Below are 19,728 nucleotides of genomic sequence, written 5' to 3'. Positions count from 1 at the left end.
TCGCGTTGGCAGGAGACTAACGATTGTTCTCTATTCAGAAAACAACGCACCGCTTCGATTCCCTTCTCCTGTGGTATACAGGTGTATAGGGATGCAACATCTGCGGTGGCTATGATACATTGTCCATGAAACTGTATACCTTCCAATTTTTTGATGGTGTCGCCTGTATCCTGTATATATGAAGGCATTTTTCTAACAAGTGGTTGGAGATAGAAATCGATGTACCTGCCTATGTGTGCTGTGACGGAATTAATACCACTCACAATTGGTCTACCGGGGGGGGCCGTCAGACTCTTGTGGATTTTGGGCAGATAGTAAATAGTAGGTATTCTGGGGGATACCGGAACCAAAAATGCTCTTTCTTTTTTGTTCAAAATTTTTTGTTCAAAACCCATATCAATAAGGGTTTTTAATTGTTTTTTATAAATACTAGTGGGATTATTAGGTAATTTGCAATACGTGTCTGGACTTTATATTTTGCATGTCTTATTATGGACTTTATCACTGTTATTAATCATATTTTTATGTGTTTATATTGATTGGTTTTTGCTTTGTTTCCCTCTTCACTGGGATAAGTATTTATACAGTCCCCAATTGATTTCATGCACATATTTACAGGTCATCACTTTTTTTCTTATTAATTGTTTCAATACATATATCAGTATTGCCCCCATCTCTTTTGGGGTCACTTCACACATATTTTTTCACACAGGTGTACACACACGTTTGTATTACTTTAAGAGTCACATATATATAAGTTGGGCGCTTACACTTTATTTTTGACATTTTCTCCCAGCTAAAAAGTTCCCAATTTTAGCGTGTCAGCAGCCTTTAGCTTATCCTCATTTTTCTCTAGCCGACTATTGCGCAGTATTGTTGTTATATAGTTTTACTTGATCACCCCTGCGGTTTTTATTTTTTGCGCTATAAACAAAAATAGAGCGACAATTTTGAAAAAAATGCATTATTTTTTACTTTTTGTTATAATAAATATCCCCCAAAAATATATAAAAAAAACATGTTTTTCCCTCAGTTTAGGGCGATACGTATTATTCTACATATTTTTGTTAAAAAAAATCGCAATAAGCGATTATTGATTGGTTTGCGCAAAAGTTATAGCGTTTACAAAATAGGGGATAGTTTTATGGCATTTTTATTAATATTTTTTCTTTACTAGTAATGGTCGATCAGCGATTTTTATTGTGACTGCAACATTATAGCGGACACATCGGACATTTTTGACACATCTTTGAGACCATTGTCATTTATACAGCAATCACTGCTATATAAATACAGTGATTCCTGTGTAAATCTGGCAGTGAAGGGGTTAACCAGTGGGTGGCAGTGTAGGGGTTAAGTGTTCCTAGGGGTGTTACTAACTGTGGGGGGCTGGGCTTTAATTTAGTGAACACTGATCTCTGCTCCAATCACATGGAGCAGAGATCAGCATCACTAGTTGCTAGGCAGAATGGGGAAATGCTTTTTACAACGGCATTTCCTTGTTCAGCCTCTCCGTGAACAAGCAAATGCCCGCGGTGATCGAGTCCACGGGTCCTGCGGCCGGACTCATGGGGTCCCGACCAGCACGCGAGCGCGCTGGCATTAAAGGCGGCATTAAAGATTGGAGGTACCTGTATGTAGAAGATTAACAATAAGTACCTATACCGTTTTACATCCAGTAATGCATTGTCTCACTCTCCTCTGCCCATGCCCAGTTGCTCTCTATTCTCAGCGCTGTGCCTAATATCATAATCACTGGAAGCCAATCTGCTGACAGAACAAAGATTTACTGCTGGGGGCGGGGAGCAAGAGGAATAAGACAGGCTGTGCCAAGAGAACATAGATTAGGGAGAAAGAAAAATAAAGCAGAGGAGGTGTCAGGACAAACTCTATTGCCGGAGAGACACAAAACAGTTAAACTTACAAGGACGGTGTTTGGGTGGGGCCTATTTGCCCTTTTGCATGGAACGCACTTATCAATGCCCAGGACCAAGTGGAGACTGTGGACATGTGAAAAAAATTACATTAAGGCAGTTGCCCAACTTAAGGATGAACCTTCACTGTGTGCAGTAAAATAACATACAGAGTTCCTCTGAAAAGTGCTGTCCGATGTCACTACACACTGTATCTTATGTATGATGCATTAGGAGGGACGTGCTGAGCCTGTGCCCACTCCACCAGTCAAGTGTACCTGTTACCTCACCCCCAGTAACAGAATGGGGTCTTGCAGCTGCTGTGCAACTAGCGCAGACGTCATGTGTGCACTCATTAACTCTCTCACTTCCTGTACATCGTGACCAGGCCAAAGATCTCCATAACAAGGGTTTGGATCCAATTGCTATTGTATACTGACCTCTAGGGAGGGAGCCACACAACATCCACCCATGCTATCGGAGGAACTGTCCCCTTACCAGGGACAATGCCTAATGACTGGTTGCTTTATTTCTCAAAATTTTACTTGGTTATTCTTAGCAACTACATTCCTCTTCTTGTCTTGCCAAGTTAACCCTTTGTAGTGCTGTTTAGGGATGAGCTTCGTGTTCGAGTCGAACGTACGTTCGACTCGAACATTGGCTGTTCGGCCGTTCGGCGAATTCCGAACGTTTTGGCCGTTCGCGTCAAAATTCGAGTGACGCGCGCGCGGACCACAATGCACTGCGTTGGCGCAGTGCATTGCTGCCCGATGATTGGCCAAGCATGCACTGTGACCCCGCATGCTTGGCCAATCGCAGCGCCGGCAGCGAGGAGAGCCATGATTGGCCACAGGCATCCTGCCTGTGGCCAATCATAGCTCAGGCTGTGTAGTGCACGCCCCACACTATATAAGGCCGCCTTTAAGGCGGCCTCCTGTAGTGTGTTACTTTGCATCTGAAGCAGTGGGTGTTCTGTGTACCTTCAACACAGTACACACCAATCGTTTTTGGCTGATTTCCTATCTTGCTGCTGTGTAGTGGTTGTTGTCTGTGCCCTGACTGCAGTATACACCACTATATTCACCTCACCTATATAGCTAGTGATCTAGCTTTAACCACTTAACAACTGCCCATTGCCGATTAACGGCTTCAGGGCGGTTGTTTAACTCAGAGAGGCCGTTAATTAACGGCCTCCCAGAATTCTGCTCTCGCGTGCCCCGAGGTGTGCGCACTCGAGAGCATCCGTGACCGCCGGGTCCATAGGACCCGGCGCATCACGGTAAACGGCCGCTCATAGCGGCCGTTTACCACGTGATTGCTCCGTCAAATGACGGAGTGATCACTTGGAAACAAACCGGCGTCATGTTATGACGCCTGTTCCTCCCTCCCCTTTCTGTACCGATCGGTACAGCGGAGGGGAAAGAGATCGGTGTCAGCAGCGATGTGGGCTGCATCTGCAGTGCCCACATCGCTGCTCACCGAATTTAACCCCTCAATTCCCTGCCAATACTCTGCAATACCAGTGCATACTCTGCAGTACCCTGCCATTACTCTGCAGTACCCCGCCATTACTCTGCAGTACCCCGCCATTACTCTGCAGTGCAGTACCCCGCCATTACTCTGCAGTGCAGTACCCTGCCATTACTCTGCAGTGCAGTACCCTGCCATTACTCTGCAGTACCCCGCCATTACTCTGCAGTGCAGTACCCCGCCATTACTCTGCAGTGCAGTACCCTGCCATTACTCTGCAGTACCCCCCATTACTCTGAAGTAACCCCCATTAGTCTGCAGTACCCCCCAATACTCTGCAGTACCCGCCATTACTCTGCAGTACCCCCAATACTCTGCAGTACCCTGCTATTACTCTGTAGTACCCCGCCAATACTCTGTAATACCCTGCCATAAATTGCCATACCCAGCCATACTCAGAGATACCCAGCCATACTCGGTGATACCCTGAAATACCCAGCCATAGACGCCCCCCACCCCTCACCGCCCTCCGGTGCTTCTACCAACTCGCCAGTACGATCAAAGCCAGAATCTTTTTTTTATTTTTTATTTCAGGCTTCCCAGCCTAGAGGTGAGATGTGGGGTCATATTGACCCCCCAGATTTCACTGTAAAGAGGACCTGTCACCCCATATTCCTATTACAAGGGATGTTTACATTTCTTGTAATAGGAATAAAAGTGATCAAAAATATATTTTTGGGAAAAAAAAATGTCAAACTAAAATAAATAAAGTAAAATGAACAATAAAAAAATAAAATAAAAATTAAAGCGCCCATGTCCCCATGTGCTCGCATGTGCCACACATGTGAGGTATCGCCGAGAATGTTAGAGCGAGAGCAATAATTCTAGTCCTAGACCTCCTCTGCAACTCAAAACATGTAACCAGTAAAAAAATATTTAAAGCGTCGCCTATGGGGATTTTTTAAGTAGCGACGTTTGGCGCCATTCCACGGGCATGTGCAATTTTGAAGAGTGACATGTTTGATATCTATTTACTCAGCATAACTTCATCTTTCACTTTATGCAAACATTGGGCTAACAAGTGGTTAATAATAGAGCTTGCAGTCAGTAGTGTTAGGAGATAGTGCGTGCTGTCTGCGTGCTCTGTACCCAGTACATACCGCTATAATATAGGGCAGGCCCCTACTTTCAAACATCCAACTTACAAACATCTCCTACTTGCAAACGCAAGGAGACAGCAGCAAGTGAGATGAAAAAAGATGGACGACAAAACAAATTATACAGGGGTGATAACCCTTCCCTATGTTTTCCAAAAAGCTTAAAGATAGTTTTTTTGACTGGAGCTACACTTTAAAAATGTACCGGTTGAAAATGACAAACAGATTCAACTTAACACAACAAACCTACACAGTCCCTGTCTTGTTTGCACCGCCTGTATACTGCTGTTCTGAGTATATAGGGCCTGGGGGCCACACGCATTTCCTTTTTTTAATATGGGTACGGGGTTCCCCTTAATATGCGTACAAGACCCAAATAGGCTGGTAATGGGCAGGGAGGGCTACCCATGCCATGTTTCTCAATGATTTTCAACCATATTGCAGGAACCAGATATAACATTAAAACCGCAAGCAGTTTTAAATGGTGTTATTTCCGTTTAATGTAATTTTGTGCAGTGACTGTTCTAAACACGGGAAACACGTGGCACTTCACAGGCATACTACAGACACCCCGCAGGCACCATATTTAAAGGAATATTTCACTTTTTTTTTTTCACTTTAATCGTCATTAAAATCAGTGCTCCCGCCAAAACGGTAGTTTTTAAAACTTTTTTTTGCAGTGACCCATGTCCCCTGAGGCAGGAGGCAGGTCGCCAAACCCTTTTTAGGACACTATCTTGCATATTAGCCGTTAAAATGAGCACTTTCCAATTCGAACGTTCGAGTCCCATAGACTTCAATGGGGTTCTAACGTTCGTACCGAACGCGGGGGTCGTTCGCAAGTTCTGGTGCGAACCGAACTGGGGGGTGTTCGGCTCATCCCTAGTGCTGTTACTTCATGTCCTGTAGCGCGTTACAGACCCTAGTACTTTAGATACTCCAGAAACAACATGCACACCTTTGAATAACTTCAGACCAGGCTCATAACGGTTAACGTACTTTACTGAAGAAGTGTAGCAGAACAGTTCAGTATGAGCAATGTCTTTCCCTTAACTATAACAATAGTAGTGTGGCTGCCCAGGCATACCTCTGTGAGGCGAGAGCCCATTATGGCATTGTCTATTGGCTTGGCTGTCGCCGGAAATCCCAGTGTCTTCAATCTCGCTTCCAAGAACCGACAGCTAAGACAGTTTGATCACGCAGGGAATCCCAAAGAAGAGAGCCCAGGACCTCAGCCTTCCCCTTTTTATATCATAGGTGGGCCAGCAAACACCAAAAAGCCCAGGAACAGAAATTCCAGAAGTACACCCCATTACCCCTGCCTGGACAAGCCTCTAACTCAGTTGAGCCAAACGCAGTTTAACCTCCTTTCAATTGTCTTATCTTATCTCCCTGATATTTTCTCCTTCCCTCCACTGCATCAGCAACTGTGGCCCTGAGCACTGTCAGCTACTGCAGCCTTCCCCTCTAGCTGAGCTAAGACAATAAAGGCTGGAAATGCACACTTTTTAACGGTAGAAAGTGACATAAAACATTTAAGACCAAGGAGAGTGGGAGAGTTCTCAGTAAGGAAGTGACTGCTCTGGGCTTCAACAAAATGGCGGCATCAAGCAAGAATAAACAGGATAAGTACTGGAAGCAATTACACATACTAATTTTAGTAGCATAACTATTAATGTGAACTGCATCACTGCTAAAAAACATCATTTTTTACATTTTTAAAATGTTATCGGTAAAGTTCCACTTTAAGTAGGACCACTTCTACACTAAATGTGAAGTTTAAAACTCCCCATGCTTCTTAATTAAAGTTCCTAGCTTTCATTCTAATCACAAATATTGGCTTTGAGTCTGCATGCAGGATTACTGTGTGTGTTTAGAATTACACTAGCAGCAGATGGGTGTTACCTATTCTGTTTCTAAACAGTGCACCAAAACAAAAAAAAAAGCCTTTTTCTGTGAGAATGCACACACGTGGCTTATTAAAAATCGCATTACATGATAGGACTCTATCTGATCATTTACTAAAGATTCACAAACTGGTCACTTACCAAAATGAATGTTAATTGAGCTTAATAAATAAGGTGAATACTATCATGTACAAGCCAAAATCCAGTAAAAGCCAAAATCCAGTATTTTCTAATTGCCCTTTCCCATGGCCAGGTACTCAAGTTTTACTGTCAGTAAAGTATAGATTCCAATATAGAGAGCAGGACACAAAATAGTTTAGTTTGACAGAATACACTTTTCCATAAGTTTTCTCTTTTATTAAGGCTAATGTCAGATGGGTGATTCTGCCACTAGAGACGAATCACCAGTGGCAGGATCGCTAAAGAGACTGCCTTCCAGATACCTTTGGCCAAGATGCTGCTGAATCTTAAACACTAGCAATGAGAGTGACACCTTCCTGCTTCAGCTACAGAAGGATTGATTCTTTAGGAACAAACAGGCAGCTTCTTACTAATCCTGCCGCAGGGGAATTTTCAAAATCGCTAGCGGCATAGTCACCCTTCTGACATCAGCCTAACACACATGTGAATGTATAAAAATTTCTGAGATGTATTCTATAATGCTCAATGATTTGCTACAATGTTTTATAACAAGTTCTCCCTTTTTTTTCTATAGATTTGTGAGTTTACTCAATGACTATGTGGAGTCTGAGTTCTTTGTCATTCATGGAGACTCCTTGATAATCACGTGTGCTACAAACAGTTCCTTGTTACCAGGAGCGAGCTTACACTTTTTTTTCTTGGTGGAAAAGTTTCTGTTCAATTTAACAAGTAGGCACGCCAGATATGTCATTGTGTTTTTTCAGGTATGTACATTACATAGTTACATAGTTACATAGTTGCATAGTAGGTGAGGTCAAAAAAAGACACAAGTCCAGCAAGTCCAACCTATGTGTGTGATTATATGTCAGTATTACATTCTATATCCCTGTATGTTGTGGTTGTTCGGTTGCTTATCTAATAGTTTATGGAAACTATTGATGCCCCCCACTGAGACCACCGGCTATTGGAAGGGAATTCCACATCCTTACCGCTCTTACAGTAAAGAAACCTCTACACAGTTTAAGGTTAAACCTCTTTTCTTCTAGTTTTAATGAGTGGCCACGTGTCTTGTTAAACTCCCTTCTGCGAAAAAGTTTTATCCCTATTGTGGGGTCACCAAGCATCTCTTCTCCAGACAGAATAAGTTCAGTGGTCGCAACCTTTTCTCATAACTAATATAATCCAGACCCTTTATTAGCTTTGTTGCCCTTCTTTGCACTCGCTCCATTTCCAGTACATCCTTCCTGAGGACTGGTGCCCAGAACTGGACAGCATACTCCAGGTGCGGCCAGGCCAGAGTCTTGTAGAGCGGAAAAATTATTGTTTTATCTCTGGAATTAATCCCCTTTTTAATGCATGCCAATATTCTGTTTGCTTTGTTAGCAGCAGCTTGGCATAACATGCCATTGCTGAGCCTATCATCTACTAGGACCCCTAGATCCTTTTCCCCAGGTCCTGTGACATCTGTTTTTGGATCACAGTCTGAAGAGAGAAATAGTCAATTTTGTGTCATTGTAGTATGTAGCTTAACTACTTCAGCCCCGGACCATTTGGCTGGTCAAAGACCAGAGGATTTTTTACAATTTGGCCCTGCACTGCTTTAACTGGAAATTGCACGGTCATGCAATGTTGTACCCAAAGGAAATGTGCGTTCTTTTTTCCCCACAAATAGAGCTTTCTTTTAATGGCATTTGATTGCCTCTGCGATATTTATTTTTTGCAATATAAACAGGAAAAGACTAAAAATTTTGAAAAAAAATGATATTTTCTACTTTTTGTTATAAGAAAAATCCAATAAACTAAATTTTAGTCATACATTTAGGCCAAAATGTATTCAGCCACAAGTTATAGTGTCTACAAACTAGGGTACATTTTCTGGAATTTAGGCAGCTTTTAGTTTATGTCTAATTTCTTGAGGTGCTAAAATGGCAGGGCAGTACAACCCCCCCCCCCCCCCCCCCAAATGACCCCATTTTGGAAAGTAGACACCATAAGGAAATTGCTAAGAGGCATGTTGAACCCATTGAATCTTAGATTTTTTTTGTACCAAGTGATTGAATAATGACAGAAAAAAAAGTTGTCACTAAATTATATATTGCTCACACATGCTATGGGCATATGTGGAATTACAGCCCAAAATCCATTCTGCTGCTTCTCCTGAGTATGGGGATACCACATGTGTGGGACTTTGTTGGAGCCTAGCTCTGTACCAGGCCCCGAAAACCAAGCACCGCCTTCAGGATTTCTGAGGGCATACATTTTTGATTTCCCCCCTTACTATCTATCACAGTTTTGAAGGACATAAAATGCCAAGATGGCACAAAATGCCCCCAAATGACCGCATTTTGGAAAGTAGACACCCCAAGCTATTTGCTGAGAGGCATGTTGAGTCCATGGAATATTTTATATTTTGCCACAAGTTGTGGGAAAGTTACAAACTTTTTTTTTTTTTTTCACAAAGCTATTTGCCGAGAGCCATGGTGAGTATTTTGCAGCTCTCATTTGTTTTTGAAAATGAAGAAAGAAAATAATTTTATTTTTTTATTTTTTCAATTTTCAAAACTTTGTGACAAAAAGCAAGATCTGCAAAAGACTCACTATACCTCTCAGCAAATAGCTTGGGGTGTCTACTTTCCAAAATGGGGTCATTTGGGGGAGTTTTGTGCCATTTGGGCATTCCATGGCCTCTGAAAATGTGATAGACAGTGAGGAGTGAAATCAAAAATTGACACCCTTAGAAAACCTGAAGGCGGTGCTTGGTTTTCGGGGTCCCGTACGTGGCCAAGCTCCCAAAAAGTCTCACACTTGTGGTATCCTCGTACTCACGAGAAGCAACAGAATGTGTTCTGGGGTGTGATTTCACATATGCCCATTGCATGTTTGAGCAATATATCATTTAGTGACAACTTTGTGCAAAAAAAAAAAAAAGTTTGTAATTTTCCCGCAAATTTTGGCAAAATATGAAATATTCCATGGACTCAACATGCCTCTCAGCAAATAGCTTGGGGTGCCTACTTTCCATAATGGGGTCATTTGGGGGGGGGGGGTTGAACTGTCCTGGCATTTTATGCACAATATTTAGAAGCTTATGTCATACATCACTCACTCTTCTAACCACTTTCTGACACTTTTTGTTTACATGAAAATGTTACTTTGAACCCCCAAACATTATATAGATTTTTTTAAAGCAAAGTCCCTACACATTAAAATGGTGGGTGTTTCATTATTTTTTTCCACACAAATATTTGTGCAGCGATTTTTCAAGCACTTTTGTTTGGGGGAAAAAACACACTTTTTTAAATTTTAATGCACTAAAACACACTATATTGCCCAAATGTTTGATGAAATAAAAAAGATGATCTTAGGCCTAGTACATGGATACCAAACATGACATCCTTTAAAATTGCGTACAAATGTGCATTTCTGACAAACTCCATACATTTTTTAAAGCCTTTAAAAGCCACACAGAGGAGGTCTACTGCTAAAATTACTGCCCTCGATCTGACCTTCATGGTGCTACCTCACATGCATGGTGAGGTGTTTACATATGACGCCAGACCGACGCCTTTGCGCGAGAGCAGGGAGGGACAAGGGTGCTTTTTTTTTTCTTTGCTTTTTTCTTTTTTATCATATTTTTAAACAGTTCCTTTCATTTTTTAACTTAATGTTTATTGAATTTCAAGGAAAACATACATCTGAATATTCATAGTAGTGTTCTACGAATGGTTAAGGCATTACTTAAGTCTGATTTACTGTACTTAACCTGTTAGTAAAAAGCCTGAAACAATACATAATAATAACAAAGTATTTTAGCCCCCATGGGCTCTAGCTGTGAGCAGGAAATGGCGCCAGGCTGGAGTATATAGAAAGAGAAAAATAAAGAGAAAGGAAAAAGAAAAAAATACAATTATAAACATAAACATAACCGTACTTAACCACTTGACCACTGGGCACTTAAACACCCTTAATAACCAGACCAATTTTCAGCTTTCTGGGCTCTCACATTTTGAATGACAATTACTTAGTCATGCAACACTGTACCCATATGAAATTTTTGTCCTTTTTTCACACAAATAGAGATTTCTTTTGGTGGTATTTAATCACCGCTGGGTTTTTTATTTTTTATGCTATAAAAGAAAAAACAGAAAATTCTGTAAAAAAAATGATTTTTTCTTAGTTTCTGTTATAAAATTTAGCAGATTAGTAATTTTTCTTCATAAATTTTGGCCAAAATTTATACTACTACATCTTTGGTAAAAATAAGTACAAATTGGTGGATATTATTTGGTCTTTGTGAAAGTTATAGAGTCCACAAGTTATGGTGCCAATATCTGAAAATTGATCACACCTGAAGTACTGACGGCCTATCTCATTTCCTGAGACCCTAACATTCCAGAAAAGTACAAATACCCCCCGAATTACCCCTTTTTGGAAAGAAGACATTCCAAGGTAGTAAGAGGCATAATGAGTTTTTTGAAGTTGTCATTTTTTTCCCACAATTCTTTGAAAAATCAAGATTTTTATTTTATTTATTTTTTTCACAAAATTCTCATATTATCAGGTTATTCTCACACACAGCATGTGCATACCACAAATTACACCCCAATACACATTCTGCTATTACTCCCGAGTATGGCGATACCACATGTGTGAGACTTTTACACAGCGTGGCCACATACAGAGGCCCGACATGCAGGGAATGCCTTGTAATAGGAATATGGCATGACAGGTCCTCTTTACAGTGAGATATGGGTTTAATAAGACCCCACATCTCACCTCTAGGCTAGGGAGCCTGAAATAAAAAAAACAAAAAAACTATTCTGGCTTTGATCATAAATGTTGTAAGTCGCCCCAAGTCGCGTTGAAGTTGCCCCAAGTCGCGCTGTGATTCATACTCAAGTTGTGTCCAAGTTGCCTCCCAAAGTCGCACTGCAAGTCGTGTTGCCCCTGTGTGAATGGACTCTTATGCCCTATACACACAGTCGGATTTTCCGCTGGAAAAAGTCAGATTGGATTATGGTGTCAGAAAATCTGACCGTGTGTGGGCTCCATCGGACTTTTTCCGTCAGATTTTCCAAAGCACAAAGTTTGAGAGCAGGATCTAAAATTTTCTGACAACAAAATCCGATCACATAAATTCCGATCGTGTGTAGACAATTCCGACGGACAAAGTGCCATGTATGCTCAGAATAAAATAAGAGATGAAAACTATTGGCCACTGGCCTGTTTATAGTCCCAACGTACGTGTTTAGCGTCACCTTGTTCAGAACGATCGGATTTTCCAACAACGTTGTGCGACCGTGTGTATGCAACACAAGTTTCGGCCAAAATCCGTTGGAAAAAATCAGACGGATTTTGTGGTCGGAATGTCCGACCGTGTGTACAGGGCATAAGTGTCTACATAAAAGTCCTTGAACGAAATAAATTGGATAGTGGTTCATCTTTCCCTTATGCGTTAGTCTAGCTGAACTCTGGGATTTCAGTTAGGGGTATTAATTGACTGTTACTGGTAGTTGTTGAGTAGGCCTGACTGGAAGTGTGGAAAACTGGGAAGATGGAGAAGGGGATAGCATGTTAGACTCAAATCAGTCAAGGGGCTCACTTCTCTGGTCAGCAATCCATGAGGCCCAATTTTGAAAAAAAGCTTTGGTGGCCAGTTCGGACTTGCGTACTCCAGCTTAAAGTGTTCATTAACCACTTTCAGACCGGACCATTTTGCTGGTCAATGACCAGAGGTCTTTTTACAATTTGGCACTGCACTGCTTTAACTGGTAATTGCACGGTCATGCAATGTTGTATCCAAACGAAATTTGCGTCCTTTTTTTCCCACAAATAGAGCTTTCTTTTAAAGGTATTTGACTGACTCTGCGATTTTTATTTTTTGCGATATAAACGTAAAAAGACTGCAAATTTTGAAAAAAATGATATTTTCTACTTTTTGTTATTAGAAAAATCCAATAAACTCAATTTTAGTCATACATTTAGGCCAAAATGTATTCAGCCACATGTCTTTGGTAAAAAAAAAGTCAATAACTGTATATTTATTGGTTTGCGCAAAAGTTGTCACATCTACAAACTAAGGTACATTTTCTGGAATTTACACAGCTTTTAGTTTATGACTGCCTATCTCATTTCTTGAGGTGCTAAAATGGCAGGGCAGTACAAACCCCCCCAAATGACCCCATTTTGGAAAGTAGACACCCTAAGGAAATTGATAAGAGGCATGTTGAGCCCATTGAATATTTTATTTTTTTTGCCTCAAGCGATTGAATAATGACAAAAAATTTTTTTATTTTTTTTACACAAAGTTGTCACTAAATGATATATTGCTCACACATGCCATGGTTATATGTGGAATTGTACCCCAAAATACATTCTGCTGCTTCTCCTGAGTACGGGGATACCACATGTGGTCGACTTTTTGGAAGCCTATCCGCGTACGGGGCCCCGAAAGCCAAGCACCGCCTTCAGGATTTCTAAGGGCATACATTTGTAATTTTACTCCTTACTACCTATCACAGTTTTGAAGGCCATAAAATGCCAAGATGGCACAAAACCCCCACAAATGACCCCATTTTAGAAAGTAGACACCCCAAGCTATTTTCTGAGAGGCATGTTGAGTCCATGGAATATTTTATATTTTGCCACAAGTTGCGGGAAAATTACAAACTTTATTAATTTTTCACAAAGTTGTCACCAAATGATATATTGCTCACACATGCTATGGGCATATGTGAAATTACACCCCAAAATAAATTCTGCTGCTTCTCCTGAGTACGGGTATACCACATGTGTGGGACTTTTTGGGAGCCTAGCCACGTACGGGGCCCCGAAATCCAAGCACCGCCTTCAGGCTTTCTAAGGGCGTAAATTTTTGAGTTCACTCCTCACTACCTGTTACAGTTTTGAAGGCCATAAAATGCCAAGATGCCACAAAACCCCCACAAATGACCCCATTTTAGAAAGTAGACACCCCAAGCTATTTGCTGAGAGGCATGTTGAGTCCATGGAATATTTTATATTTTGCCGCAAGTTGCGGGAAAATTACAAACTTTTTTTTTTTTTTCACAAAGTTGTCACTAAATGATATATTGCTCACGCATGCCATGGGCATATGTGAAATGACACCCCAAAATAAATTCTGCTGCTTCTCCTGAGTACGGGGATACCACATGTGTGGGATTTTTTGGGAGCCTAGCTGCGTACGGGGCCCCGAAAGCCAAGAACCGCCTTCAGGCTTTCTAAGGGCGTAAATTTTTGATTTCACGCCTCACTACCTATTACAGTTTTGAAGGCCATAAAATGCCAAGATGGCACAAAACCCCCACAAATGACCCCATTTTAGAAAGTAGACACCCCAAGCTATTTGCTGAGAGGCATGTTGAGTCCATGGAATATTTTATATTTTGCCACAAGTTGCGGGAAAATTACAAACTTTTATTTATTTATTTATTTTTTTCACAAAGTTGTCACTAAATGATATATTGCTCACACATGCCAGGGGCATATGTGAAATGACACCCCAAAATAAATTCTGCTGCTTCTCCTGAGTACGGGGATACCACATGTGTGGGACTTTTTGGGAGCCTAGTCGCGTACGGGGCCCCGAAAACCAAGCACCGCCTTCAGGATTTCTAAGGGTGTAAATTTTTGATTTCACTCCTCACTACCTATCACAGTTTCGAAGGCCATAAAATGCCAAAATAGCACAAAACCCCCCAAAATGACCCCATTTTGGAAAGTAGACACCCCAAGCTATTTGCCGAGAGGCATGGTGAGTATTTTGCGGCTCTCATTTGTTTTTGAAAATGAAGAAAAAAAAAATGTATATTTTTTTTCTTTTTTTCAATTTTCAAAACTTTGTGACAAAAATGAAGGTCTGCAAAATACTCACCATACCTCTCGGCAAATAGCTTGGGGTGTCTCCTTTCCAAAATGGGGTCACTTGGGGGGATTTTGTGCTATCTGGGCATTCCATGGCCTCCGAAACTGTGATAGGCAGTGAGGAATGAAATCAAAAATTTACACCCTTAGAAAGCCTGAAGGTGGTGCTTGGATTTTGGGGTACCGTACGCGGTTAGGCTCCCAAGAGGTCTCACACTTGTGGTATCCCCGTACTCAGGAGAAGCAACAGAATGTATTTTGGGGTGTAATTTTACATATAACCATGGCATGTTTGAGCAATATATCATTTAATGACAACTTTGTGCAAAAAAAATAAATAATAATAATGTCTTTTTTCCACAACTTTTGTCAAAATATAAAATATTCCATGGACTCGACATGCCTCTCAGCAAATAGCTTGGGGTGTCTACTTTCTAAAATGGGGTCATTTGGGGAGGTTTTGAACTGTCCTGGCATTTTATGCACAACATTTAGAAGCTTATGTCACACATCACCCACTCTTCTAACCACTTGAAGAAAAAGCCCTTTCTGACACTTTTTGTTTACATGAAAAAATATTTTTTTTTGCAAGAAAATTACTTTGAACCCCCAAACATGAAGTGTTTTTTTTTAAAGCAAAAGCCCTACCGATTAAAATGGTGGGTGTTTCATTTTTTTTTTTTCACACGGTATTTGCGCAGCGATTTTTCAAACGCATTTTTTGGGGAAAAAACACACTTTTTTTTATTTTGATGCACTAGAAATCACTATATTGCCCAAATGTTTGATGAAATAAAAAATATGATCTTAGGCCGAGTACATGGATACCAAACACGACATGCTTTAAAATTGCGCAGAAACGTGCAGCGGCGACAAACTACGTACATTTTTAAAAGCCTTTAAATGTCTTTACAGGTGACCACTTTAGATTTACGGAGGAGGTCTACTGCTAAAATTAGTACTCTCGATCTGACCTTCATGGTGATACCTCACATGCATGGTGCAATTGCTGTTTACATATGACACCAGACCAACGCTTGCGTTCGACGTTGCGCCTTAGCAGGGGGGGACAGGGGTGTTTTTTATTTTTTTTATTTTTTTATTATTTATTTTGCTTTTTTATTTTATTTTTAAACTGTTCCTTTCATTTATATATTTTTTTTAATGATTTTTATTGTTATCTCAGGGAATGTAATATGTAGGTACTCTTTTTTGAAAAAATTAGGGTCTATCAGACCCTAGATCTCTCCTCTGTCCTCAAAGCATCTGACCACACCAAGATCGGTGTGATAAAATGCTTTCCCAATTTCCCAATGGCGCTGTTTACATCCCGCAAAATCTAAGTCATGAAATGCTCGTAGCTTCCGGTGTCATAGGCCATAGAGATAATTGGAGCCATTCTGGTCTCTGATCAGCTCTATGGTCAGCTGGCGGAACCACCGGCTGCATTCTCAGGTTCCCTGTTGGGACAGGAGAGCCTGAGAAAACCATGGAAGATGGTGCGGGGGGGGGGGACATTCCCTCCCACTGCTTGTAAAAGTAATCTAGAGGCTAATTAGCCACTAGGATTGCTTTTACATAAAAGCCGACCGCTGGCTGAAAAGAATGATACCAAGATAATACCTAAACCTGCAGGCATCATTCTGGTATAAGCACTCAAAGTCCAGCAACATACCAGTATGTTGCTGGAACTGGTTGGGCATATATTGTAATTTTTTTTTCATGCAGCCTGTGGGCTGAACGAAAAAAATATATTGATCGGTGGGTATGCCCACCATTAGATACCTCCCTTCATCCACCCACTTCTAATGGTGGGCATACATGCACCATTTATATATGCCGAAGCATGGGGGCATCCTCCCGCAAAAGGTAGGAGCAGATCGCTCCTCCACCCCTTATGCCCCCATGCTTCGGCATATATGCTCTTTTTTAACTGTGGTGGTCAAATCACCCCCGACAGTGCTGGAGTCGCGGCTTTATGTATCGTGGGAGCAAAACGCTGTTGCTGTCAAGATAAATAAATCCGCGCTGCAGCAGAATGGCGTACCTGCTAAGCAAATGATGGTTAACAATAAAACAAAGTAACATTACAGTATAACAGTAGGACTTACCATACCCGCAAAGCAAATACAAAAAAAAAATAGCAAAAAATAACACATTTAACACAATCTGTGCCCAAAATATATATATGCCGAAGCATGGGGGCATCCTCCCGCAAAAGGTAGGAGCAGATCGCTCCTCCACCCCTTATGCCCCCATGCTTCGGCATATATGCTCTTTTTTAACTGTGGTGGTGAAATCACCCCCGACAGTGCTGGAGTCGCAGCTTTATGTATCGTGGGAGCAAAACGCTGTTGCTGTCAAGATAAATAAATCCGTGCTGCAGCAGAATGGCGTACCTGCTAAGCAAATGATGGTTAACAATAAAACAAAGTAACATTACAGTATAACAGTAGGACTTACCATACCTGCAAAGCAAATACAAAAAAAAAATAGCAAAAAATAACACATTTAACACAATCTGTGCCTAAAATATATATATGCCGAAGCATGGGGGCATCCTCCCGCAAAAGGTAGGAGCAGATCGCTCCTCCACCCCTTATGCCCCCATGCTTCGGCATATATGCTCTTTTTTAACTGTGGTGGTGAAATCACCTCCGACAGTGCTGGAGTCGCGGCTTTACGTATCGTGGGAGCAAACGCTGTTGCTGTCAAGATAAATAAATCCACGCTACAGCTGAATGGCGTACCTGAAAACAAAAAATGGTTAACAATAAAACATTGCAGAATAGAATACAGTACAAAGGAGCAGAACAATAGAGAGAGAATAGAGAGAGAGAGAACAATAAAACGACAACTATTTTTTATTTTTTTATTTTATATATATATTTTTTTTTTACTTTTTTTTTTTAAACACTTTTTTATGTAACTTTAACACTTCTGTTGTAACGGTTCCAGCAGTTTGGGTCTCTCAAAATGCGATGGCATCTTGGGAGACCCTGTGAACGTGTGCCTAGCCTGTGCAATGCTGTACCTTACGCTAATACTCAACTAGTGAATGGTAGCGTTCAAAACATTCACCAATGCAAAGACCAGGATTGTCAGGACAGCGGGGACAATAATAACGGGTGTCACGCCTATTTCCGCGCTTTCTGCAGACACGACATTTTCTTTGGGGGGCTCGTTGGGTAGGGGTACTCAGGAGGACATAAGGATAATGCCTCTCATGCAGCCGGCTTACTGCATCTGGTTGGGGAACGTGAGGTGGAGCACCGCCTGGATACAGAAGGGCTCTGACGATATCCTCCTGGAATTTAAGGAAGGATCCAGTCCGTCCTGAAGCTTTGTGTAGCACATAAGCATTCAGCATAGCCAATTGGAATAAATAAACAGACACTTTTTTGTACCAGCGTCTGGCCTTACGGGCAACTAGATACGGCGCCAACAACTGGTCATTGAGGTCCACCCCTCCCATGTTAAGGTTATATTTGTGGACACAGAGGGGTTTCTCCACAATACCAGTCGCCGTAGGAATTTGGACCGTCGTGTCTGCATGAAGAGAGGTAAGAACGAAAACATTCTTATTATCCCTCCACTTCATAGCGAGCAAATTATTACTGTGCAAGCAGGCTCTCTCCCCCAGCCTAAGACGGGACTCTACAAGCCTCTGGGGAAAGCCTCGGCGATTAGGTCGCACGGTGCCACATGCTCCAATCTGCTGATCAAACAAGTGACTAAACAGTGGCACGCTTGTGTAATAATTGTCCACGTACAAGTGGTACCCCTTTCCGAATAAGGGTGACACCATGTCCCACACTATCTTGCCAGCGCTTCCTATGTAGTCAGGGCAGTTCTCCGGCTCTACGTGACTATCTTTACCCTCATAAACCATAAATCTACGTGTATAGCCTTTGGCCCTGTCACAGAGCTTATACATCTTGACCCCGTATCTGGAACGCTTGTTGGGGACGTATTGTTTGAATGACAAGCGACCAGAAAACTTAATCAGGGACTCATCAACGCAGACTACTTGATGGGGAGTAAACAAGTCTGCAAAATGTTGGTTGAAGTGGTTTATGAGGGGCCGAATTTTGTAGAGCCGATCGTATTCAGGGTCTCCATGAGGACGACAGAGTTCACTGTCGCTGAAGTGCATGAACCGCAAAATCTGCTCGTATCGTGCCCTGGACATGGAAGCAGAGAACACGCGCATATGGTGAATTGGGTCAGTGGACCAATATGACCGCAAATCACTCTTTTTGGTTATGCCCATGTTGAGGGAGAGGCCCAGAAAGATTTTAAATTCGGAAACCGTAACTGGTTTCCATTGTCTGGCAAGGGCGGACTGGGGAATAGTGGCGATGTGTTGACCAGCGTACAAATTGGTTTGGTCCACAATAGATCTATAGAGATCTTCGGTGAAAAACAGTGAGTAAAAGTCAAGTGTCGTAAAATCAACTGTTTCCACGTCAATGCCAGGTTGGCCAGTGAATGGGGGAAGTACGGGTTCTGCAGAAGTGGTGGGCACCCAATTAGGATTGGCGAATTCTGCAGGAAGGGCACTATGGTTACGACGGGCCTGTCTTTGTCTTTGTCTTGGTGGCAGCGGGACACTACTTGTGCTTGCCACCTCACCAGCTTGAACTGCACTTATGGGACTCGCCACGTCACCACGTGCTACTGCAGTGCTGGATGTACGTCCAGGGTGTACTAGGCCGCTGGTGCTTGCCAGTTCACAAGAAGGATGAGCGGCTCTAGTACGTCTCTGCTCCATACGAGTGACCTGCGGTTCCTCCACCCGAACAACAGAATACATTCGGGATCGGGTACACCTGTCCTTAACAGGGACCTCATCTCCGTCGCCAGAGCTATCTGTCATGGAGCCGCTGTCCTCTACAGGATCGTATTCTGAGCCTGAATCTGACAGATGAGTGACGTCCTCTTCACTATCTGTCATGCTCAGAAACGTGTAGGCCTCTTCACTAGTGTACCTTCGCTTTGCCATTTTGGGCTCTAAATTTAGGGGTACACTAGTGAGACTCACAGGTAAAAAAGCACCTAGCCTGTCAGCGACTGTTTCAAAACGCTACAAAAAAAACTGTTAGCGATCGCAAGGGGTCAAGCCTGACTCTGCGAACGCTGCAGTTATGTGTGTTGTGTTTTGTAAGTGACAGTGATCGATCGATACTGCACTTGGGTGGGCTGGGCTGGGCTTGGCGGAGGGGCTAAACGCAGGTGCTAGCAGGTATCTGGGCT

The 19,728-nt window shown here is 42.0% G+C and overlaps 1 protein-coding gene across 2 annotated transcripts in view; it reads left to right on the top strand.

Moving 5' to 3' along the window:
- Nucleotides 1-19,728, top strand: part of LOC143975136 (putative ATP-dependent RNA helicase DDX60) — a 595,575-nt gene that overhangs the window by 86,522 nt on the left and 489,325 nt on the right. For both annotated transcript variants that reach the window (XM_077477174.1, XM_077477173.1), the window contains exon 4: nt 7,163-7,352. In XM_077477174.1, coding sequence (XP_077333300.1) covers nt 7,163-7,352 — 190 coding nt within the window. The remainder of the gene's footprint in view (nt 1-7,162; nt 7,353-19,728) is intronic.

The sequence above is a fragment of the Lithobates pipiens genome, unplaced genomic scaffold (assembly GCF_037356315.1).
Source record: "Lithobates pipiens isolate NorthernLeopardFrog02 unplaced genomic scaffold, aLitPip1_a1.2 Scaffold_13, whole genome shotgun sequence".
Classification (NCBI taxonomy): domain Eukaryota; kingdom Metazoa; phylum Chordata; class Amphibia; order Anura; family Ranidae; genus Lithobates; species Lithobates pipiens.
This window is presented reverse-complemented; position numbering and strand designations above follow the sequence as displayed.